The 24,771-nt window shown below is 40.3% G+C and overlaps 1 protein-coding gene across 6 annotated transcripts in view; it reads left to right on the top strand.

Annotated features, from left to right (window-relative positions):
- Nucleotides 1–23,053, top strand: part of PHLDB2 (pleckstrin homology like domain family B member 2) — a 128,343-nt gene extending 105,290 nt beyond the window's left edge. For all 6 annotated transcript variants that reach the window (XM_054189091.1, XM_054189092.1, XM_054189093.1 and 3 more), the window contains 8 exons: nucleotides 1,181–1,321; nucleotides 1,895–1,994; nucleotides 7,774–7,981; nucleotides 11,250–11,340; nucleotides 11,782–11,928; nucleotides 14,449–14,668; nucleotides 20,272–20,357; nucleotides 21,096–23,053. In XM_054189091.1, coding sequence (XP_054045066.1) covers nucleotides 1,181–1,321; nucleotides 1,895–1,994; nucleotides 7,774–7,981; nucleotides 11,250–11,340; nucleotides 11,782–11,928; nucleotides 14,449–14,668; nucleotides 20,272–20,357; nucleotides 21,096–21,236 — 1,134 coding nt within the window. In that variant the 3' untranslated portion in view covers nucleotides 21,237–23,053. The remainder of the gene's footprint in view (nucleotides 1–1,180; nucleotides 1,322–1,894; nucleotides 1,995–7,773; nucleotides 7,982–11,249; nucleotides 11,341–11,781; nucleotides 11,929–14,448; nucleotides 14,669–20,271; nucleotides 20,358–21,095) is intronic.
- Nucleotides 23,054–24,771: the final 1,718 nt, after the last annotated feature.

Genomic DNA, 24,771 nt, shown 5'->3' with positions numbered 1-24,771 from the left:
TTTGCCTTTGTAATGCCCAAAGCAAACTTTGAATAAATCCCCTGTTAAAGGAATGGAATAATCTTATGAATGTAAAGCCACTTACCTTTGTGTTGCAACTGGTTTAGAAACTGGCATTTCTCTACTGCTTCTGGTAGTTAAATACGCCTCAAGAGTTGCAACACAACACATCTCCTTTCCCGCTAAACGCTCCAACAAAACACAGTGCTAAAACTGCAGCTTGTATGTGCCGTATCTTCTGAGCAATTCCAAAAAGAAAACTCTGTGTGTAATTTCTCTTTTTTCTATAAAGCTAAGATCACCTCTCTGTTCTGGATTTGTGTTTCCTCACTCTCTTTCTCCTCGCTCTATTGCTCAACTTCCATCAGTCCATTGGCCTGAGGTCATGGCTACTCATGTAGATCCTATTCCTTTATCTGATACACCTCCACCTCTGCCAGCTAAGAAACACCGCAGGCAACAACAGGTAACAGATTCAAAGCTGATAACTTGGGATTATTATTTTTGGTTGGTTTTGTTATGGAGGCCATGAAGCTGATCTGTGTGTGAAGTTTTTAGAGTGATATGATGGATCATAAGTTGATCGTGCTTGCGGAGTGTCGCACTTAAAGGCACTGCTCGTTTTCAAAATAAGCACAATGCATTCTAGAACGTTACTGAACAAAAATTCTCCTTATGTAAACAATCCAGAGGCAAATACTAATATTTAGGAGCCAATCTAACTGTAAGAAGACTTGTGGCAATAAAGTACAGGTGGCTACATTTGAAATCCTAAATTAATTTTTCATATACATTTGAACAATGCCTCTCAAAATCTGTATCAGTTTTAAGCCACCGATTCATTAAAGTAACTTGTAAATAAATAGTTTTCTTTGTAATTTGATTCCACTTGTACACTAGACTTGAGCATTTGTTCTTTTTTTTTTTTTAATTAGGTAGAGGGACATGTACACAAAATGTGCACATAAATTTAGTGTATTTTCTTAATCAGCATGATTTTAATGTGATATTTGTAGAAATTCTGGAAAGCACTGTGAAGCAGGAGGTACTCTGTATTTTAGATTTCGTTCTTTCCAGTGAAGTTCCCAGACTATCACCTTCAGTATATTCCATATAGAGCATAACTGAGCAAGTAGGTCAATTCATTTTGTCAAAACTGTGTAACAAATTACATTTGAAGCATTTCAGAAACCTGGAAGAGCGAAAGAAGCAGCACAGGGAATGCATGTACATGAGCGATACTTTACCTCGCAAGAAAACGACTCCGTCTGTATCACCGCACTTCAATAGCTCTACGCTTGGACGAAGCGTTACATCTAAAGTACGTAGTTGCATGCTATTGTTAGCCTTCTAACATCTATATAAAAACTTATATTATGTCAGAGATAAGGCTGGGTAGCACTGCAAGCTTTACATAATCCCCCAAATTCACATCTGAAATTGACTTTGAAAGAAATTCACATTTATTAACATGGGGGAATATACATGAAGCCTTTATTTTGACCTCTGGAAATGCCGTGCTGCAATAGTAATCATGCATTTATGATTAATATATTTCAAGGATTGTATTTTCAGGCTAGTCTAAATTGATTCTAGAGACACAACAGGTTGTTTTCCTTCCTACCTAAGGCCTCTAAATGGGAAAGGTTGTGCATAAAGTGAAAATACTCTTTATTTGCGACCTTGTAAATCAACAAACAGCAGCAAGGTGGAGATATTACTTTGGAAACAATTTGGTCTAACAGAGACTTTGCACAACTAAAATATCCACAGCTGATTGATATGATGTGACATTGATACCCATGACAAAGCAAGTTATTTTACCATTAGTTGCTGATACAAAAACCAGTCCTGAAGTATAGTTTTAAGCACATATTTATAAAATTTCCTGCAGGGACATTTACCATTAGGACAGAGCAACAGCTGTGGCAGTGTACTTCCTCACTGCCTGGCAACCATGACCAAAGAGTCAGAGTCGAGACGGATGCACAAAGGTAAGACCTTTTTATTTGATTGACCTATTGATTTGCTGTTAAAAGTCAGTGTTCAATTTTTCAAAAAATAAGTCTGAAACTGGTGTTGCTATAATCAACAGGATTGTAAAAATAGAAGTTTCCTTCTTGGTGAAAAAATCAAGCTCTAAATGCCATTTGCAGATATCGGCAAAATAAGATGGTAAGATTATGATGTAGGTGCACAGGCGGTTTTGAAGTATGTGGCCATCAAATATGCTCCAGTAAACAAGAAAAGTATATTGAAAAATGCAGATTGGTTTAACAGGGTAATTTCTATGAGTGGTTTTGAGGCAATATATTAAAGATATTACATGTTGTTTTCTATTTCTTCCTTTTTTGGGGGGGGGGGGTAATTCTTTCTGCGTTGTGGTCTTAAAAATTGTTTTTCGCAGGCATGTATTTTTTGCCTGGACAAAGTAACTCCCTAGACAGAGATACCTTTGCAAATCTGTAGCGGTGCTATTGTAACTGGTCTTAAATATTTGGGCCACAAAATAGAAAAGGAAAGAGTTGTGCTGTCATGTTGTGCATTTTTGTAATAGGGACACGGCAATTCTGGATCCAAAAGTAAGTTACATCTTTGAAACATTGTCCTGTAGGCTGTAGGATTCTGTGCCTGTCGTTTGTGGACTTGGATTGATACACTTAATTTCTGCTTTAACGAGATGCATTATTCATAAGTGTCCCATCTTCACATGGAATTGCTCCTCGGTGACATCTGTCAGTTTCTTTTCTTTCCGGCACCTGCCTCACTGTTACCAATAGTGCAAGAGGTCCTTACGTAGAATTGCACTGACTAAGCCCAAGCTGAGATGGGATCCATCCTGTTGTTAAAGGACGTGTCAGAGCTAGCAGCTGGTAAAGGTCGAAGGGCCCAACTGAGGTCAGCCATATGCACCAAGATGACTCAACACAGGGATGGAACAAGCTTGCTGAGACGGCATCATGACCTTCACTTTACAGAGCTGATCCAGTTGTGATTTGCTGGTTTTGAGCTTTAGTTATGCATCAGGCCTTCCACAAACCTGCCATGTTGTGGCTAACTTGTCCTGAAGTATTTCACACGTCATACAAAAGGACCTTCATACTCAGCTTGGAAAGCTTTGGTGTAACGTGTGTGCAAGGGTGGAATAGGTTGCAAATACATTCAGACTCATTGTTATGCTCTTATGCTGAAAACACAGTCTGAAAAATCTTATCTCAAATCATCTGTTAATAATAACAGCTTATCTGAAAAATCTGAGTAAGATTTTCTAGGAAATCAGTGGAACTCTGCAAATGGATAGATATTGCTTATACTGATAAATATGTACTCACTTCTCTTCCCACTCCAAAAATTAGTTGTTCACCTAAAATAGTTGATGACTAGACAAAAAGTCTTCTTGACTTGTCATGTGTACGGAACCACTGCTTGCTTTCCTTGCGTTTCTTTTCCCACTTGACAGGCTTTTCACTCCGTCAGTTTTCTGTGTTCAAGGTGATGTATTGCAGATGACATGGGGGTCTCAAGTCACTGACAGGTTGAGCATACAGCTGCACCAGCTGCGTTGGGGCTGGGTGTGCTCAGCTCAGTGGAGATCCAGGGTCCCACATGATAAATGCCATTTCATCCACTCTGGAGCGCTGGCTATCATGCGGTGTCCCACAAACTGCTATACAAAGAGGTATTAGCGGGATTAGTAGCTTACCGTGTTCCTTAGGGCTTAAAAGTATCGAGCGAACTTCTAGGCCAGATGTTTTGGCGTGTTTATATAGATCTGAAAAAAAGTATATTCAGCGGTGCCTGGAGGAAGAAGTGGCAGCTCAGCTAGTTTGAAGATATTATCTGAGAACCATCGCTAAATTAGTAATGGTATAAAATGAGTTTTCTCTAATTTGCTTTCTCCGGTTTTTTCTAATTTCAGTCCAAGAAGGTAAATGTAAAAGTCTGAGATAAAAAAATTCAAAGTAAAAAACGAAGTCAGGAAATTAAGAACAGACACTTAAGTTGCAACATGGATTTCAGTCTCTTTGTCTTTGTGCAGGAACAGGTAATGTCTATGAATAAATTTTAGGTCAGAACCAGTAGGAAATATTTTAGGAAAGATTCTGAAGTACTAAATAGTCTTTATTGTAGGATTACCAAAACTGCGTTCAGTCAGTCATGTGAGTTCAAGAATTGTTCTTAAAAGAAACAGTCACTGTTGGTAATCATAGTCTGAGTTAAGAGCAACTTATAAAATGTTTGAGGATGCATCTTTGATAGAAATCATTAGTGGAAAAAGCTAATTCTTAGCTGCCACTCATGAGGTATCTTTAAAGGACTGTATGTATAAAATCACCTCCTGTGTACATGCCTTTGTAAGCAAACCATGTGCAGGAAAAAAAAAAAAAAAAAAGAATGAAGAAGCTGCTGTTTGGTACCATCTAGAGACCTCACTCTGGGTGCCAGAAGCCTGCGCAAGGACAGGCAGGCGCGAGGAGGGAAATATAGAAATACTGAGGGCAAGGAATATATGTACAAACACATTATAAGCTTTTCAAAGCAGTTTGCCTTTTTTTTTTTTCCCCCGCCACTCTTTCTCCTACCGAACTCAGGAAAAAACAGAAAAGGTATTAAAACATCCCTTTACCTGGCTGTATCTATCATTGTCATGTTTTGGCAAAAGTACCGATTGCATCAGCACTGTCAAGTTGTTCCCAAAATCTTGGAAAACTTTTAAATAATTGTAAAATAATGATAGCCCTTCAAAAACTCTTTTTTTCCTGCTGTCAAATAACCTGTCACAACACAACTTCTGATTAATGCTAATATCTGCAGAGCTACAGCTTTCTGCAGGCCTAATTTGTTGCTGCTTTGCTCATAGCCACACAAGTAGAGCAGAAAATGTAGAGATCTTTGCAGATCTGTGGGTGACAATGACAAGGTAGACAGACTTGGGCTTCCTACTTTGGCATGTTTCTATACAAAAAATGTATCTTGACATGTTAATGTCAATCTTTAAAAAAAAAAAAAAGAAGAAAGAATGGAAATAAAAGAAAATATCGTACCGTGATCTTTTTTATGAAGCGCTATTTTTTTAACATACTTGACAGTGCCACTTTTAATAACAGTTTTCACCTGTAGTTCTGACCTCACCATAATTTTGTGGTGGTATATCTGTTTTTTGTGATTCTGCAATAACTCTTTTGGATTATTTTTTTTTTTTTTTAATGATATGGCTTTACGGATATTTGCAATGTTTTGCTCAACAGCATGGCTGTTAACAGCATTATGTTTACTGCTTTACTACAGAGAATACAAGCCAATGCAACAAGCAAGAACCATTTTAGCTCTTGTATCAGCTTAGCCTTGGCTGATACAAGTCTTCGCTTGTGGGAAACTTGTAGTGAAGGGCTGGATCTTACGAGGAGTCTAAGATTCTTAAGTGCGTGTTCTGTGAAAAGGCACCTGGGCAGTTGAAAATTGCTCACGCAACAGACTGTGCCTGCGCGACGTGTAAGTGTGGCTGTGATGGAGGCAGGCTGGTTGTGAGCCTTCTCGCTGTCAGTACGCAGCTGATCCTGAGCTCTGAAGCCCACCCCTGGCTTACGGCATGAGGAGAAAAGGAGAACATCGCATTACGCTTTGTTCCTGTGAATGCCGCTCATTTTGCGACCTAACGACTGTATGTTTCTTGGAGTGTTTAGTTATGTTTGCATGATTACATAAATTTAACTGATAAATGGGTTTTTTGTCTTTTTTTATCATGAAAGCTGACTTCCCTTTAGGAGTGTGTTTGTAAAACTGCTATGTTCCCCTATGCCTTTTAGATGGGTTTATTTTTCAGTGAAATACAATATGGAATTAAGATTTCTGAGTAGTCAAAGGTTTTGCAAAGGGCTCAATAGAAAAACATGTATTTGAATAAAGTTTTCTTTAGTAATTTGTTTTTTTCTCTCTTTCCACCATGAATAATTGATAACTATTTCACAGGAGCAATTAGTCATTCCAAAGGTTCGAGTATGAAAGGTAATTGCTTATCTGCAATAACAGCAGCATTTGCCATAATAATGCAGGAAGAAAAAGACCCCAACCTGCACATGTGAATCAGTAACACCTGCGTTGCGTGATGCTATTATCTATGACTGCTGAGGTGTACTTGTGTCCCTTTTGTTTCTTTTACTAATCAGTGCAATTGAATTTTTACTGAAATTTAGTGTTCTTTCAAACGGCAAGTAACATCCTGCTAGTTCCTTAGAAACCAGCTTTAATTGTCTGCGAGAAAGCTTTGTATGGCTTTGAGGAGTGAGGAGAAAAGAGGAAACTATCTGCCTTGGAAATGCTTGTAGGGCATGAATTCCTTAATAATATGCTTTAATGATTCAGCTTCAGTCATGCTTTTCAGATACCTTTGGGAGAATATTATAGCCTTTCCAAGGCAGAGCTGCAGTTGTTGGCTCCCTGAACTGGGACTGTCCCCACTCCAGCATGGCAAAAAATACCAGGCAGTAACCTTGTATGTGCAGATAGAGAATGAAAATAAGGCAGGAACATATTCCCACTTTAAGCGTGTTTTCCTAACATCAGTGTCTTAATGGTGTTTGGTAAAAAATGTTATCGGGCCTTTGTTGCATTTGTACATTTGTCTGCACTTTTCCTGTGTCTGTTTATCTTAAACATGTGGAATGTCAGTGGCCGGTTTCCTGTGCGAACGGGAGGTTTTCACGTAGTCTAACAGTCCTTCCTAATCTGCAGCTCTGCCACCATCTCAGATTTTGGGTCAGGAATGCTGAGCATCAGAGGTGTGAGAGTGTCTTACTTCTTGCATTGACTGAAGGAAAAGATGAGCAGTGCAGTTGCATTTGTAATCACACAGATTTAACAAACCTTAAAAGGGCACTGTAGAATAACTCCAGCAGTTAAAACGACAACTGTCATTATACTCTCCTCTTCATCAGGCAAGCTCATCAGCCTCTCTGGAAGTCTGTGTAACTACTGATGCATTATTTACAAAGAGCGATGGAGATGTGAGATAAAAATAATTCTGAAGAAATATTTTATAGGAGACGTAGTCAAAGTTCCCTGTGTTCAAGAAGGATGGCTTTCCAGAAAGGATGATTTTGTGGAAAAATAACAGCGCAAAGAACTTAAATGTTGCATAAACCTTATTTTTCCTTACAGTCATTGAGCTATAGGGATCTGCATCAATCATGTAAGGTGAACTGCAGTTTCAAAACTCTAGGAAAGTACCTCTACATGAATAACTGTGATGGTGTGACAAGTAGCTTATATTATTTCACCTGAAACTAAAAGCCCAACTTGGAGTTACCAGAAGGAAAAGTTCCCCAAACAGACAAAAAAATTTCCACATTCAGTAAAATCAAGCAAACAAGTACTCAAGACCATTGAATATCAGGACTTTTTTTTTTCTCTTTAATCAGTGTCAGTTCCTCAAGATCCCTGAATTTAGCTGCTTTACTTTCCAGAGTAGGCCTAATTTTAAAATGAAAATTTCATTAATTCATATTAAATTTTTATAATACACATACAAGGATATATATTGAAATGCCAGCCATACTAATCTGCACATATTTGTGTCCATCATAGATTAAACAGGTATCTAAAGGTTTTATTTCAGTTATGATTGACTTGTGAAATTAACCGTAATATTGTAGTACCTTGGTCATAGTGCAGTTAAGACTGAGGTGATGTTCAAAATGCTTGTGCTGCTAACTTGTTACGTTCAGGTCAAAAAAAATCTCTGTATAAAATGAATGTTTCCTCCTTATTCTGTAGGGTATAACCATCAACGTATCTGTGAAAACCAAAGGCAGAAGTCTCCTGAGTTCTACAGCAGAACAGCATCCGAATCGAATGTGTATTTGAATAGTTTCCATTACCCAGATCGTAGTTACAAGGACCATGCCTTTGATACACTAAGCTTAGACAGTTCTGACAGTATGGAAACAAGCATATCGGCATGCTCGCCAGATAACATTTCCAGGTAAATCATCCTTCTTCCTGATGTTGTAATGGTCATGGGGTTATAATGAAGAAAAAGAGTATGTACGTGTTGATACTACCGTAATATGAATGCTGCTAACTGGTTAAGAAAATATACAACCATTAGACAGGCATAATATTTAGTATTTTTGTCTCCCTTCATCATCAGTTTTAACTATCATCTCATCTGGTTATTTAAAGAGGGAAAATAAAAATATGGAGAGGCTAAGTGATAACGTTGAAGGCCACAGAGAACTCAGTGTCAGTCCTGAACTGAAAGTATGAAGTCATTGGTGCTCTTTTCAGAGTGGGTAACACCTGAGCATCCTTCCCTGGTCACTAGATACTTCCTGTGATAGGAAATTTCTCAAAGACATCTGCCGGCAATGAAGTACACTTCTTCTGCATGTCCAGCGTGTTAACTTACTAGAGTCTTGCACGTTAACTTTACTAGAGTCTTATGCTGAAGCACTTCGGGCTCCTCTGGAAATCTAGTTTTGCCCTTTCCCCTCCCTCTTCTGGGTCAGTAAAAACAACGAGATGACACTGCAAGGCTCAGAGCCCTCGGCTGCTTTTCTCATCCTCAGAGGCTGTCAGCTCAGACACCGCTCCTCAGATAAAAGGAACATCAATGATCTGTGTTAAAAGAAAAGTCCAGCTGAGTCTCAAAATTGTGTGCAAACAATTTTCTTCTGACGGCCTGGTTTTAATGATAGCGCTTTCATTTCTGCTCACAGTCCTGCCCCAGCAGTTTCACAAGCGTAAGTGGGGGCTGATAATTAAGTACAACATTGTCAGAGGATTAAGAATCCCTTGTGAACACAAGGACAGCTTTTTTGGCTAGCATGTTTTGTTTTATTCAGCATCTGTTTCCTGTAACAGGGTGTCAGCCCACTGATTTCCTCTTGTAGTCTTTATTGCTGCAATGTTAAGGGTTTCAGAAAATATCAGTGGCACTGATTCTGCTGGATGGTGGTTCTTTGTTTGGTTTGGGTTTTTTTGGGTTTATTTTAAAGTAAAAACATTAGGACTCAGGTTTTGAGGATTTTTGTTTTAAGTAGATACACAGTTGGCAAGTTTCTGATAGCTGGAGACAGGCTGGGAATTAACTCTTATCTCTGCAGTAATCTAACATGGTATGAAATCTGTCTCTTTTTGACTTGCTACTCTAACCATTTTGGAGGAAGATGGCGTGTGTCTGAGCTACCTCGAGGCCATCTCATGGAATCTCCAGCCCGAGACTGGGAAACCCCCACAGCTTTTGAATTTCACTGGTGCTGTTTGCCCATGCGTCTCCCTCTGTCTTTTCTGAAACTTCCAGCCAATGTCAGAATAAAAAAAAAAAAAAAATCCCAAACAAAACCAAACCCAAACAAATCCAAAAACCAGAAAAGGGCCCATTGCAACAGACGTTTCGGTTTCTCAGATGGCAAAGAAAGACTGGTGTGGGAAGAAAAGAGCACGGGCTGATTTTGTTAAGTCTTGGAAGACAGGCAGTTAATTTTCCTTGACAAAACTTCCCTTAAGCAAAATGAATTCAGATTCTTTTAGATGGTGTTTGAGAATCTTTTTTAGCCTTATCAGACTTTAAAGGAAAACAATTTGTCTTGCTTCGTTTTGACACATTTAAAATATATAAGGTATATATTGCCTTGTATAATGAGAGAGACATCTGTTGGTTTTTTTTTTTTTTTTGGCTGGAAATGCATAAAATCTGGCTGTTCTCAAACTACAGAAGAAACAGAACCACTGTGGTCATTCAACTCACCAAGTAGTAGTTGTTTCAAGATTCGTTAGCAACTTACTTTTTCGTGGTTGAGGTTTCAGAGATTATGATCTTATTCTATGCATTAATTTCAGTGAGCAGGATAAGCAAATCAAGGATGAAAGAATATAACTAAACTGAAGTATTGACATGTTTTATATGGGAAAACCTAATGCAATTTATGCCTCGCTGCTTTTACTGAAATTTTTTGATCTAGATTTTCTTGGCCTATCAACTAAACGTAGTGTGGCCAAATTAGCCTTAGGCATCTTTGTCAGTGGCCCCTTTTTTTTCAGAGACAATAAGCTTTTAGAGCTCAGCTAGATTTCAGATGGATTATACCTTTTCTGCAAGCTTGGGTTAAATAAGTTACGGGGTTTTTTTTTTTTATTGTATTGTATCTCATGAAACAGATCTCCAGTATCAGACAGAGAAATGTCTTCTGAAGAATGTCACTTCTGACAAAAATTCTGGTCTTACAGACATACCCGTCAGAGGCGTGCTCAGAAAGCGAAGGATGTTGTTCTTACTGTTTTTTTTTTATTTCCCCCCTTGCCCAGGACACATATTTGGACTAGTCCCATTCTAGCCGTGTCCTTTCACAGTTGGTCTGTATGCTATTGAGTAGCACGAGTAGACCTGCCATCTGACACCCACTTCCACTTGAGCGGGCAGATAGTGTTTTCAGTACAATCCCAGGTCAAGTTTCTCTGTGCCCTAAACATTTGAATCCATTTTATTTCCTCGCATTGCACTTTAGTCTAGCGGTATTATTAATGGTAATACAGTACTATTTAACAACAACCGTTTTTGTTGAACAGCGTAAGATGAAAAATAAAAGAGAGAGCATGCCATGGAAATACCACAGTTGAAATGGCTGTTAAATTGAGCGGAAACAGAATTGTATTGGAGAAAAGAAACAAAAGAAAAAAAAGGACAGGCAAAGGTGACAGCTGTGTGGTCCTGGGCCAGAATCCAGCACTCTTTGTTATTACCCTTGTTTCTTTGTCTTGCCGGTTACTTTAACGAGTAGGTCCTTCCTGACACTGCTCTGTCACTGAATGGCCTTAATGCATACCTCTTAATCCTCCGTATTTTTATCGAGCACTTTTTGATGATGAGCTCAGTGAGACACAAATCAGTCTAAAGCCAGAAAGACTGGTATATTCAGATGGCTACTAATGCCAGCTCTGAGGATCAGTAGTGTGTTCTCTTAGTACATGGTAACCACCTCCGTCCATATTCTGTTATCTGGGAGAAGATGACAAATCACAGGTGACGGATAAGATGCATTCGTAGGCACTCAAGTATGCACGTGTCACAACTCTGCATAGGGAATGTATACACTGAGAGTGTACCATATACTTTATACATATTTTTTTGTTAGTGCCTACTGCAGTATCAGAACAGTATCAACTCCATTCTTAAACTGTCTAATATTAGAGTGTAAACTATGTCTTTAAATACCAAGTATTCTTTTAGATAACGGATTTTTTTTGTGCAGTGCTAGCACTTCAAATGTTGCAAGAATAGAAGAGATGGAGAGACTTCTGAAACAAGCGCATGCTGAAAAGACTAGGCTGCTTGAGACCAGGGTAAGCATAATTTTATGAGTAAAACTAAGAGTGGGCACGTTAGTTAGATAGTATCCTCCTAAACACAACATTGGGCCCTAAATAGTTTACACCTAATAGACACTTTAATAATTACCTCTCCCCACCCCCCTAGTTTGGTCTGGTTTCACCTTCATCCACATCTTTGAGCTCATGTGAAACAGCTGCTATCTCAGTGGGTAAGCTGATGGCAAAATCCTATCAGAAGCTACATCAGGATTGCTCCTACCTCTGCTAGGAGAGCTGCTTAAAAATAACGTTACTTTCTAAAGTGTTAATATTTGCAGTTTTGATTCCAATTCTCAGTCCACTTTGCTGGATATACATTTCTGCCTACTTAAGAGGCAAAAAGGGATTTAGTCCTAGCTTATCAGCTATAGTTTCCACATAAAATTGAAGTTCTGCATGTGCTGTGGTATTTAGGAACGGGAGATGGAAGCTAAAAAACGAGCTCTGGAAGAAGAGAAGCGCCGCAGAGAACAACTGGAGAAAAGACTGGAAGAAGAAACCAGCCAGAGGCAAAAATTAATTGAAAAGGAAGTCAAAATACGTGAGAAACAAAGAGCACAGGTGAGATACGTTGACATGAAATGGTTTTTAAGTGCCAAGCTTGCCCTCAATATACAAAAAGGACTAAGTATATTTCTGACAATGGTAAGCAGAACTGCTTTCAGTTGAATAGATAGATATAGTATTTCTGAGGTGTAACTGTGCTGCTAAAACTATGTTTGGGCTCTTGGAGCCTTAGATAGATGTCTGGGTATTCACTTAAAGCTAAAGAATAGCATAGATATCTACTTAGCATCTTATATCTGAAGTGCAAATATTAATCCTATAAGGCTTGTTACTGAATATGGGCAGAGCAGAATTTTTTAGCCTGAACAACAGAAATTTGTGAGTGTATTAATTTTATAAACTATTGGTGGGGTTTTTTTCTTTCTTTTAATACATAAAATATCTTGGAATGTGAACTGTCACTTCCAAATATTTGACTGAAAAAAAAGAAAAAGAAACAGATAAAGAAGCTTTTCCAGATCCACATCTACTCTAGAGAGGAAATAGTATTTTTCTTAATGTTACTGGGACTACACAACATGGGAAACATTATTTAATTAAAACAGTGTTACTTCCTACATCATTTTGCTTCTTGTTAGGATTTAGAGGTATCTTGAGCTTTCTTTAAGCTTAGACATCTTCCGTATTTGTTTATTCCAGTACAACTAATAAGATCTACATGGTACAGCAAATGGACTAGGCAGTCATTTTATTGTTAGTATAGTATAGCAAGACAATGTCTCCACCTTAATATATGTACCTGAGTGCAGAAGATTCCATATCATATTTGAAAATATTTTCTTTTTTACCTTTGCTAAATCTTTGTTTCATGAGTTACTATGATATTTTTTATGAACATTCCTACATAACTTGCCTTTCTAGTTGATAAGGCTAAATCAGAACAATAGGACAACCCCAGAGGAACTTTTAAGCTCTTTCTGGTTAGACATATCCATTCCTTTGTTTTTATATAAAATGTAATTACCGAATGTTAAATTTTATGCATGCTTTACTTGAATGCCTTCTTTTTTTCTAAAAAATTTTAATGACAACTCAAGTATGGTGTAGACAACGATGCCATGCTTATGTCTTTATCTCATGTTGGAGCATGCCTGTGTTGTAATAGAATGCCCTATCAGTTACTGCTAATTGTCAGACTTGGCAGAGAGGCTGAAGACCGAATTGGCAGGAAGACAAAACATATCTGTCAAAAATAACTACTTTTCTTATTAACTTTTTTCTTTCCTTTGTACAGTGAGGCACAATTATTATTTTTTTTCAGCACTTCCTGACACTTAGAAACGTGAACTAGGGGAAGGAAGTCCACCTTTGCACTTGCCAAAGCTGGTGCCAGCTTGTATCATACAGGACTGCATAATTTTAGAAGGGTGCTAAGAGTTCTTGCAGGCAACACAGCTCCCATTGCACCAGCAGGCTCTTGAGAATGCAATGAGGGAAAGTCCCTTTGATTTGTGCCTCATGGTGGGATTTAACAGGCTAACTTTAGGCATGGAGCAGGAGCATGTTAGATTTTTCCAGGTCACTGACTTCTCTGGACTCAGGGCAGAGGGAGAGGGAAGGAGGGAGATGCACCTTTCACAGGTGATTCAGAGCACCTGACTTCAGCTTCTGTTCTGAATCGCCCTGTGATGTAGCCTCTGCCTGCCTTGGCTGCAGCAGGAGCCCTGGGAGTCTTGTCTTCTGTGTTTAAAAGGAGTGGGGAAGCTGTGCGTAGGCCCTTTGGGCACAGAAAACAAGCATACTCATGCTCAGCTGGCAGAGGTTACTTGTCCTCCTGCTGGTTCTCCCAACTTAACTTAAATTATCTGGGCTTGATGTCGAGTCTTGAGCTGTGGTGAAGAATGAGGCACCGTTTCCTGTGCTGCTCTGCTGTGCCTTACAGAGGGGTGCACTTCAGGTCTCTGTACCGTATTGCTGACTGTGAAGTAGATAGCACATTTAATTCGTTCAGAAGAAAATAATTCTGCAATTTGTTTACAGCAACCTCTGTGAAACTAACTAGGCATTACAGTTCACTCTCATGATTAATTTTTCCTGTAATAGCACGTTCTTATTACTTAGATTATACTTTGCATGAAAATACCTGTAGCAGTAAAATATTAATGAGTGAGATATGTGTAGTGAGTATCTAGCCCAGAGAAATAAAGGGTTTGTTTAACATCATGCAAATGAAGTTCTTTCACTTCAACTAAAGCAGCAACACACCTTAACATTTCATTAATGTTTTAATTCTAAAGCAAACCTTCTGTGCTGTGCCCCCTGTTTTAGCAGTTTATCAACCGATGATTTCAAGAAACTCCTATGCTCTAATCTTGTTTTTATAAAATTATGGAACACTTTGTAAAGTTACAAGTTTTAAGGATTTTCTTTTAAAGAAAATTAGGGCTGCAGCAAAAGCTCTTTTTTATATTCATTCTTAGAACCTCAGTTTACAATTACGTCCTTGCAGCAGAAAGAGTGAAGAAGTTAAGACTTCTGCTAAAAAAATACGATTTTTTTTTTTCTTCACTGTAGGCCCGTCCTTTGACTCGCTATTTGCCCATTAGAAAGGAAGACTTTGATCTACGAAGTCACATCGAAACAGCCGGTCACAACATAGAGACCTGTTACCATGTCTCCCTCACAGAGAAGACCTGCCGAGGCTTTCTAATTAAAATGGGAGGAAAAATTAAAACGTGGAAAAAACGATGGTTTGTTTTTGACAGAAACAAGAGAACTTTTACTTATTATGCAGGTAGGTCGCAGGATCACTATTAGGCTACACTTGTCCTTCCATTTTCCCATCAACCTTGGCTGAGTTGTGAACATGTAGGGAGTCCTGAGTAAAACTCACATTTCCATTTCATCGGGTGCTTTACACCTTTCCCTATAGTAATCCTTTCCCTATAGTGTTCAGTCCTAACGACAGGTAAGACAGAAGTGAGCATAACAGACAAAGGGAGAGATGTGGGTAGGCAAGAGGAAAAAATGGAAGATCATGAGGTTCCTAGTGCACAGAATAATGGCTCCACATATTTTATTTTTAAATATTATATAATTCCCCCAATGACAAAATGATTTCTTGCACCCTTCATACAGGAGTATAATTTATTATACTTACCATGAAAATTAAATGGAATACTTCTGCAGTGCCAATGCTTGATGTGCTGAAAAGTCTTTCAGGAAATTAAATATACAGGAGCAGACCTTTTGAGTTTTCCGTGTTTTGAGAGTCTAAGGAATATCAAATGAACAACATGCAATACTCTAAAGAGGCTTCTGTACACTAAGTTGTGTTATATGATATCTGGAGCCATTATAAGCATTTATGTTAATTTGTTATCTTGGGGTAAACCCAGAAATTTGGAATTTAAGAACATATGTTTCTCTCTGATTGCTGTGGAAATCTACGTGTGGTTTGACTTTGAAGTTTCAGAGGAAGCCAGAAAAACACTTTGTCTTCTGAGTATTTGTTTTTAGGAGAGGCGAGACAGGGGCATATGTTGGATGGTCACTGCTAAGAAGCAAAAGAAAATATTGAGTACAAAACCCACCCAAACAGTTCCATTTCCTTTTATGACATTTCTGCTTTCCAGCAACTCATAAGGACCTTAAAATGGATGGTGGGCTTCTGTGTTGCTCAGTCCATCTTTTTTAAAACACGTATTTGAATTCATTACATTCATTCATTACATAGAACCATAGAATGGCAGGGGTTGGAAGGGACCTCCGGAGATCATCTAGTCCAACCCCCCTGCCAGAGCAGGGTCACCTAGAGCTGGCTGCACAGGAACGCGTCCAGGCGGGTTTTGAATGTCTCCAGAGACGGAGACTCCACCACCTCTCTGGGCAGCCTGTGCCAGGGCTCTGCCACCCTCAGGGTAAAGAAGTTCCTCTTCATGTTTAGGTGGATTTTCCTATGCTTGAGTTTGTGCCCATTACCTCTTGTCCTGTCGCTGGGCGCCACTGAAAAGAGCCTGGCCCCATCCTCCTGACACCCACCCTTTAAGTATTTATAAGTGTTGATAAGATCCCCCCTCAGCTGTCTTTTTTCCAGACTGAAGAGACCCAAATCCCTCAGTCTTTCTTCATAAGAGAGGTGTTCCAGTCCCCTAATCATCCTGGTAGCCCTTCACTGCACCCTCTCCAGCAGTTCCCTGTCCTTCTTGAACCGGGGAGCCCAGAACTGGACACAGTACTCCAGGTGTGGCCTCACCAAGGCAGAGTAGAGGGGGAGGATGACCTCCCTCGACCTGCTTGCCGCACTCTTCTTGATGCACCCCAGGATGCCATTGGCTTTCTTGGCCACAAGGGCACATTGCTGGCTCATGGTCATCCTGTTGTCCACCAGGACTCCCAGGTCTCTTTCCACCGAGGTGCTCTCCAGCAGGTCAGCCCCCAACTTGTACTGGTGCGTGGGGTTATTCCTCCCCAGGTGCAGCACCCTACACTTGCCCTTGTTGAATTTCATAAGGTTCCTCTCTGCCCAACTCTCCAGCCTGTCCAGGTCTCTCTGTATGGCGGCACAGCCTTCCGGTGTGTCAGCCACCTCCCCCCAGCTTTGTGTCATCGGCAAACTTGCTGAGGGTGCACTCTGTCCCCTCGTCCAGGTCATTGATGAATATATTGAAGAGGACTGGACCCAGTACTGACCCCTGGGGAACACCACTCGTCACTGACCTCCAACTAGACTGTGCCCCTAATCACTACCCTCTGAGCTCTGTCTTTCAACCAGTTATCTATCCACCTTACTGTCCATTCATCAAGCCCACACTTCCTAAGCTTCCCTATGAGGATGCTGTGGGAGACCGTGTCAAACACCTGGCTGAAGTCAAGGTAGACCACATCTACTGCCCTCCCCTCATCTATCCATCCAGTCATGCCATCACAGAAGGCTATCAGATAGTCAGACATGATTTCCCCTTGGTGAACCCATGTTGAGTACTTCTGATAGCTTTCTTTTCCTCCACATGCCTTGAGATGACGCCCAGAATGAGCTGTTCCATCATCTTTGTAAGGATGGAGGTGAGGCTGACCAGCCTGTAGTTCCCCGGCTCCTCCTTCTTGCCCTTTTTGAAGATTGGAGTGACGTTGGCTTTCCTCCAATCCTCAGGCACCTCGCCTGTTCTCCAGGACCTTTCAAAGATGATGGAGAGTGGCCCAGCAATGACTTCCGACAGCTCCCTCAGCACTCTCAGGTGCATCCCATTGGGGCCCATGGACTTGTGAATATTTAATTGACCCCTCACTCGATCCTCCTCAACCAAGGGGAAGTCTTCCTCTTTCCCTGTTACTTCCCCCAATGCCTGGGACTCCTGAGGGCTGGGCCGAGCAGTAAAGACTGAAGCAAAGAAGCCATTCAGTAGCTCCGCCTTCTCCGCATCCTCCGTCACCATGGCTCCTGTCTCATTCAACAGTGGGCCCACAACTTCTCTGGTCTTCCTTTTGCCTCCAATATACTTGTAGAAGCCTTTCCTGTTGAGCTTGACATCCCTAGCCAGGTTTAATTCCAAGGAGGCTTTGGCTTTCCTCGTTTCATCCCTGCACACTCTGGTGGCATTCTTGTAACGTTCCCAGGTGGTCAGTCCATTCTTCCACTTATTGTAAACTTCCTTCTTCCTCTTGAGCTTTTTCAGAAGGTGCTTGCTCAACCATGCAGGTCTCCTGCACCCCTTGGCCGATTTCTTTCTCTTAGGGATGCACCGATCCTGAGCTTGGAGGAAGTGGTCTTTGAATACCAACCAGCTCTCTTGAGCCCCTTTGCCTTCCAGAGCCGTAGCCCACAGGATCTCTCCAAGCAGTTTCTTGAAGAGGTCAAAGTTAGCCCTCCTGAAGTTCAAGGTTGTAATTTTACTTCCTGTTGTTTTGTGCAGAGTACCCATGATCCTGAACTCTATCTTTTCATGATCACTACAACCTAGGTTGCCCCCAACCTTAATGTCCTCCACCAGTCCCTCTGTGTTTTTCAGTACTAGGTCCAGGAGTGCTCCTCTCCTTCTTGGCTCCTGCACCACCTGTGTCAAAAAGTTATCATCAATACACTGGAGGAGCCTCCTGGACTGTGCGTGCTTGGCTGTGTGGTCTTCCCAGCAGATAACATACCCACTGAATATTTCATACTAGTTTGCAGTAATACTATGAAGAATGTGACAAACACTTTTTTATTTTGTTCTTAATATCTGGTTTATTGGTTAGCAAGGCCTGTAACATACAGTAGCATTCCCATGTGGTGCTGATTTTTTTAAAAAGTAGTTAACAGTTTTGGTTTTGAGTGCGGTACAGTTGCTATAATGCAATTCGAATTACCAAAGAAAACTTTTCATAATGTCTCAAGGACTCCAGCCAACAAACATAATTTCATGAGAATTCTGTACCAGCTGCACAAAAATGCAGCTGCTTGTATGAGTGAGGATCTGTCTACATCTTTAAATATATAGTAGACTTCCAAAATAAATATTGATGCTGTAAATTCAGAGTAATTGAGCTCAAGTAAATATACTGGTATATTGTTTAAGTTGTGCAAGTGTACTGAACAAGGAACTTATCTTAAAGTCTGACAATTTAGTGCAGTGACTGAAGCATCTGCACTTTCTGACCTGCAGCATACGCGGAACTCTACAAAGACTGTTGCGATGGGAGCTTGTGGGTATCCAAAATGCTCATGTAATCAAGACCCCAGGTGGGGCTTGAAAGGAGAGTGGATCCCTGTTTGCTTCTACTGCACAGACAGTGTACTTTGTATAGTATTTCATTTAGCTTAGTATAATGTGTGCTATAATGTCGTAATCTTACACCTCAGTACTTCTACTGGTCCCCTGGGGGCGAGCAGGGAGATTCCCAATGCTGTATTGTTTGGTCTCTGGGATTTCTTTTTGCCGTCATATGAAGCTTTTGAAGCTGCCTGAAGCTACCGATAGGATGTAAGCTGAATTTTGTGAGTGTTCAAAATGACTGCAGACTCTCTCACGGGACTGATAAAGATGCTCTGCATGACTGTTCGATTTTAAGGTGATACTAACTTGGGATCAGAAGGCATTACGTTCCCCTAATATAAAAGTACTGGGAGTGGAAGGAAGTTTGCCCTTCAGTGTCACATGCAGTTGTGATGCTTCTTTACACCCTCTGGGATTATTTAACAATTTCTCTTTCATTGAAGGAAAATGGAGGGTATGGTAGATGCTTACCTGCCCTGTTCCTTTTTCTTGTGCAACATTATAGTTGTGACTGTTAAGATGTTAAGTTCCCAGTCTGTATCCTCCTTGCCCTAATGATTCACTAGCTAATGGTGGGACAGAAGGCAATATCAGAAGGAGATCATGTGTGATCTCCCCCGAAAGGAAATGTCTAAAATAATGCAGAATTGGCCCCCTGCAAGTATCTGCTGCTTTCCATTGCCTTTTAAGGGAGATGAAGTCAGCTGTGTCTCCATTCTAGGTATCAAAACTTAAAAGAGAAGATTCCCACCCTTCATTCCCCACCCTTTGCTGCAGTGGGACATTATACCAGAAACATGGTACCACTGGATAACAACCTGCTCCTTGTTAACAGCCTCCATGGAGTAACCATCCATTCAGGCGTTCTTACCTCGGGCGCTCTGAAGCAAATGGGGAGGTCCCTTTCACAACAGGGGCAAACCGCGTCTAATTAATTTGGCTTTTACCTTGGATGTTAGACTAGGAAAGTGCAAACAGACAATTATTATGCTGCAGCTGGTGCCCAGGAACTTTTAATTTCCTGTAAACTTTTCCATGTGTCAGAGTTCATGGAAACTTGCCTACAATCTGCTAGCCTCACATTCGCATAATAAATATTAGCTTGAGACTAAGGGATATTACTACAAATGGGAAGAAGCATTTATTTAATAAGTACAAGCACAAATGATACTCTAATGTAAAGCTTTTGCTATCAAATTGTATTTCAAATTTGCCTATCATAACAGTTTTCCTTTTAAGGCAAACTGTAGATCTTCGCCTGTGAGCTATGTGAAGTCTGTCTAGCTTTCGTGGAATTGGAAGATTGATGTACGTCGGAGACATCTGTCCTTCTGTTGGCTAATACCGACCATAATGCTTAGACACTTCAGTAAAGGGAGTGACTTGCAAATAGATGAGGAAATTGCAAAAGCTTTATTTTCTTGGAAACCAGGTGGAAAAGAAAACATATTAAAGTAGTAAACACATCTCTCAACAAAAACAATCAACTAGTAAGAAAGATTGAAGATTTCTCTGGGATTTCACAAGCAAAAGTGTTAATCCAGTTACTTATCAGCTGAACATATTTTGAAATGCAAACTGCGCTTTTGCTTCTTGAAGTACTGTTCATTTCAGTTCTTAAGTCATTCTCTCTTTTCCATTTTAGACAAACATGAAACCAAATTAAAAGGTGTAATATATTTTCAAGCTATTGAAGAAGTCTATTATGATCATCTAAAGAATGCATATAAGGTAAACTTCTTTATTGTTTTAACTGAGTATCATATAGCAGTACCCAAACTATGGTAGCTGGGTAGTAAAGTCAAAGGGAGTGCTGACAGTATTAGAAAAAAAAAAAAAGAAAGAAACAAAAAAATCCTGGGGTGGAGGAAAAGGAAGATGAAGCCAGATCAGTGACTAGCACAGGGCTGTTTTGTTTTGGTTTTGTGTTTTAATACTGATGAAAGCAGAGATAAGAGTGTCTACCTGCCAGGTGGGATTTGCCGCAAGGAACTCCGTAGTCCAGTGGCGAGACCACTGGAATCAGTGGCTTTGGTAAATCAAGGGATGACTGTATACATCTGTCACAGGGAGGGAGTTAACTGGTGCTGGCAGCTCATGGCACCCACTGCCTCTCACCTGTAACTTAAATGAGCTGTGAACAAGCTGAATATATCCTTGGCAGGTGGATTTGTGAAAGCCAAGGTGGTTTTGACAGCTGGACAGAGTGGGGGAGTTACTTATTCGGGCATGAAACAACGGTTTGGAGCCCTGTACTCCTATGTAATACTCTAGTGGAAGTATGTTGTAAGAAGTGTTTATGCTGGATGCCAACGCTTTAAACACATCTCTGCTTCCAGTACTGCAATGTAGGATGCAGTGCCTACAGCATTTTGCATTTTATCTTCCTCCGTAAGTAATTTCACTTCTGGTGCCAACAAATGGCTTTGTTTTCATTCTTTTGTTATCCTTCTTTCTGTTTTATTTTAGAGTCCCAACCCGTTGCTCACTTTCAGTGTTAAGACACATGACCGGATATACTATATGGTTGCTCCTTCGCCAGAAGCCATGAGGATATGGATGGATGTTATCGTTACAGGCGCGGAAGGCTACACCCACTTCATGTTATAATACAAGGGGACAACAGGGCATACTGCAATAACGTAACAGATGAAGTTCGCCATATGTAGTGAAATCTGAAAAGCCAGTGCGTACTCTGAAATATCCTCCTTATGATGTGCACCCGAAACCTCAGAACGAGATGGTTTTACAAATGCATTGAAAAGGGGGGCTTGTTACTTGTTTTAGTTGACCTTTATAGGAATGAAAGAGCTAAAGCTGTTGAGAGAATCATAGGGCTCCAAAATGGATAATCAGGCAATTTAAATTACAGCATCTGGATTCAATGATAATTTTCTACAAATTCTCTCATATGGAGAATGTCTTCATAAACTCATACTAAACAGTTTACAAATGTGTCTGTTCTCATCAGTATGCAAAAATTCTAGAACAAAAAGGTGTAACAAGCATATATTTTAATATGCAGCATTTGACATTTATAGATGATTAGGTGAGTTTTTAAAACTTTTAGTCAAGTATTTTATAAAAATATAAACAAAAGCAACCCTAAGGTACACATAGTTCTTGCCTTAGTAGTTAAATATTACAACAGAGCCAAAGAGTTATACAATTCCCTTATAATGTTTTCAAATTGTTAGTTGTACCTAACTTTCTGTAAGGGGACAGTGCCAAAACTCTTCATGACTTTTAATGTAATTAAATTGTTAGGATATTCTGTGTGTTCAAACACCAACTGACACCAACTGTGTGTTTAAAGTCTGCATCTATGGAGCTCAACATAAAAAGAGAAGGATAGCTTCATAACGATGCATTTTTCCAGAAGGATATGAAATGGAAACACATGTATTAACTTCCTCATAAGGAAGGGGTTTTTAAATCTTCCCTGTTGAATAGAATGAGCTGATTCTTGACCCTACAGCAATTTTCTTGTAATTTTCTAGTAAGGTCCCAGCATGGTTCTAAACTTACTCTGTGCCAAGTGAATGCTCTACTGAAACCTCTCAAACATTGGTCCCCTTGAAGCCAGCATCAAAATCTCTATCCATCTACAGTCTTTGGAGTCAAGTTTTCAGCCCCACAGAGTTGTTTTGTTTTGTTTTTTTTTTTAAATGCATATCTGCACAGAATAATGCTGTCAAATAAAATAAAAAGAGAGAGGCAAGTTCTATGAGTTTATGCTAAGCAGTGTATGAATAAGAAACTCTGAAAATTTTAAGTAGCAGAGACTGAGAGTCCTAAAACAACAAAAATACTGAGGGTGCAGTGGTCTCCCATTTTAAAATCACTTTCAAGTCCTTGAGTAATGTTGCAAAAACATAACTTATTTAATTGAACTGAACTTCAAGAAAGTCTCTTATGACTTTAAAGAGGTTCTATTTCAATAATCAAAACTTAATGTGCTATGTGGTTTGTGTAATAGAAGAAAGCACATTAGCCTTTTTTTTTCTTGATGAAAAGTTAATGGCTTTTGATGGAACAAATAAAAAAACTGAAAGCAAAATAGAAGTATGCTGGCAGAATATTTTTGTTATACTTTTTAAACCCTGTATCTGTAATGAACGGGTTGAATTTTTTGTGGTATACACAGGTGATATGGTTGCTCTAGCACGACAAACACCAGTTTCAACTTGAATCATGAAAGAAGGACTGTTAGTGCAAGATAATTGTTAACATCTGTGCAGATCACAGCTTGTAATCTAATGACTTAAAACACTATAAGAAATAAATGGCTTTGGTTTATATAATTATTATTTTTCCCTGATGTATCTTGATTTTACTCCTAAGTATGGTTATAAAGGTTTTCTAATAATGATTTTTGTATCCTGCATGATGCAATGAAGGCATTTCAATAAACATTTTTAAAAATATGCTTGTTTTAATTATTCACTTGCTGCTTCATCTTGAGACATTTCAGCTTGTGTTTTAAATAGTACATACACTTGTGCAAGCAATTTTGTATTTCTTAGTAATGCGTAATCTAACCGTGTGTTTTCCCATAAAAGAGCTGTGGAAAATAATCTTTCAGATGGCAGTGATATTAAGAGTGTAGTCTGTTTACTGCCTGTACATAATACAATACCTTTCTCATTTTCTGTGAGCCTTGGATATAGACATATTTTTTGTTTAACTGCAAAACAGAAATTGCTGAAGTGTAAGGGTTTCCCAGTTGTCCTAATAGTTGCCTTAGACATGACTTGAACTGCAGGAAGCATTAGCTCATTGCAGAAGCCCATGTAGTTTTACGACTTTTTCACTAAGTTTGCTATTATCATCACAAAGCACAATCGGTTTTGTAGTGGTGGACATAAAGACAATGTAAGCAAAGCATGGTGGTAAGCATCATCTTTTATGGGCAGTCTGCAAGCCCTCCAAGACTACCCCCACAGGAGTCAAGCACCCACTTACCCTGAAGGAACTCTGGCAATTGCAAACCACGTAGCCTGTGTCTTAAAAGCCACTGCTGCTGCAGCCCTTGACCTAGAGCTGCTGACGGGCTGGGCTGGTGCTTGCTTGGGAAAATACCTTTGTGGGCGCTGACCTCTGTAAGTACTGTTTTATTCTTTTCTGTGTGGCCTGTATTACAAAAGGTACAGTGGATAAAGACTTCCTTGAAGGAAAACCTTGTTCTGGTTACTGTGTCTGTGCAAATGAGGCCGAGTAGAGATGGGTAACGAAGTATGGGCTGGTTCGAATGCCCAGTAGGCTAGGGAATGGCCAAGCCCTGACACTGCTGCAGAGGCAGCCGAGGGAAGGATGATGTGTTTTGAAATGCCATTTCTCGCCATTTGTACAGGACAAGTAATTACATGTGTTACATTATATTACAAATTGTGTCCTTTGGAACAGTTTATCCCCACACACCTACAGGCTACCTGAAGTAGGGGGGCTTCCAGACTGGGTCTTACCAGCCTTGTCGGGTACAGAGGCCTTCACAGAGATTCACCTCTCCAGAATAAATTTGCACCTAGGGAAATCATAGAATGCTTTGAGTTGGAAGGGACCTTAAAGATCACCTAGTTCCAACCCCCCTGCCATGGGCAGGGACACCTCCCACTAGACCAGACTCCTTAAAGCCTCATCCAGCCTGGCCTTGAACACTTCCAGGGATGGGGCATCCACAGCTTCCCTGGGCAACCTGTTCCAGTGCCTCACCACGCTCAGAGTAATGAAATTTCTTCTTCACTAATCTAAATCTACCTTCTTTCAGTTTAAAAGCGTTACCCCTCGTCCTCTATCTCCACCCCCTAATAAAGAGTCCTTCCCCATCTTCCCTGTAGGCCCTCTTTAGGTACTGGAAGGCCGCTGTAAACTCTCAGCGGAGCCTTCTCTTCTCCAGGCTGAACAACCCCAACTCCCTCAGCCTGCCTTCACAGGAGAGGAGCTCGTTAAGCGTGTTTATTGACAAAGCTTTGCCTTCGCCTTCACAGACAAGCATTCGGCATTTTAATTACTCCGACCAACGCCAGCGTCCAGCCCCTCGCCCTCCTCCCTCCGCCACGGGCAACGGCGCATGCGCGTGCCCCGCCACGGGCCAGCGCCACTTCACGCGCACCCGCGCATGCGCCTGGCCCCGACGCCGCAGGTG

The sequence above is a fragment of the Rissa tridactyla genome, chromosome 1 (genome assembly GCF_028500815.1).
Source record: "Rissa tridactyla isolate bRisTri1 chromosome 1, bRisTri1.patW.cur.20221130, whole genome shotgun sequence".
In the NCBI taxonomy this organism is placed as follows: domain Eukaryota; kingdom Metazoa; phylum Chordata; class Aves; order Charadriiformes; family Laridae; genus Rissa; species Rissa tridactyla.
This window is presented reverse-complemented; position numbering and strand designations above follow the sequence as displayed.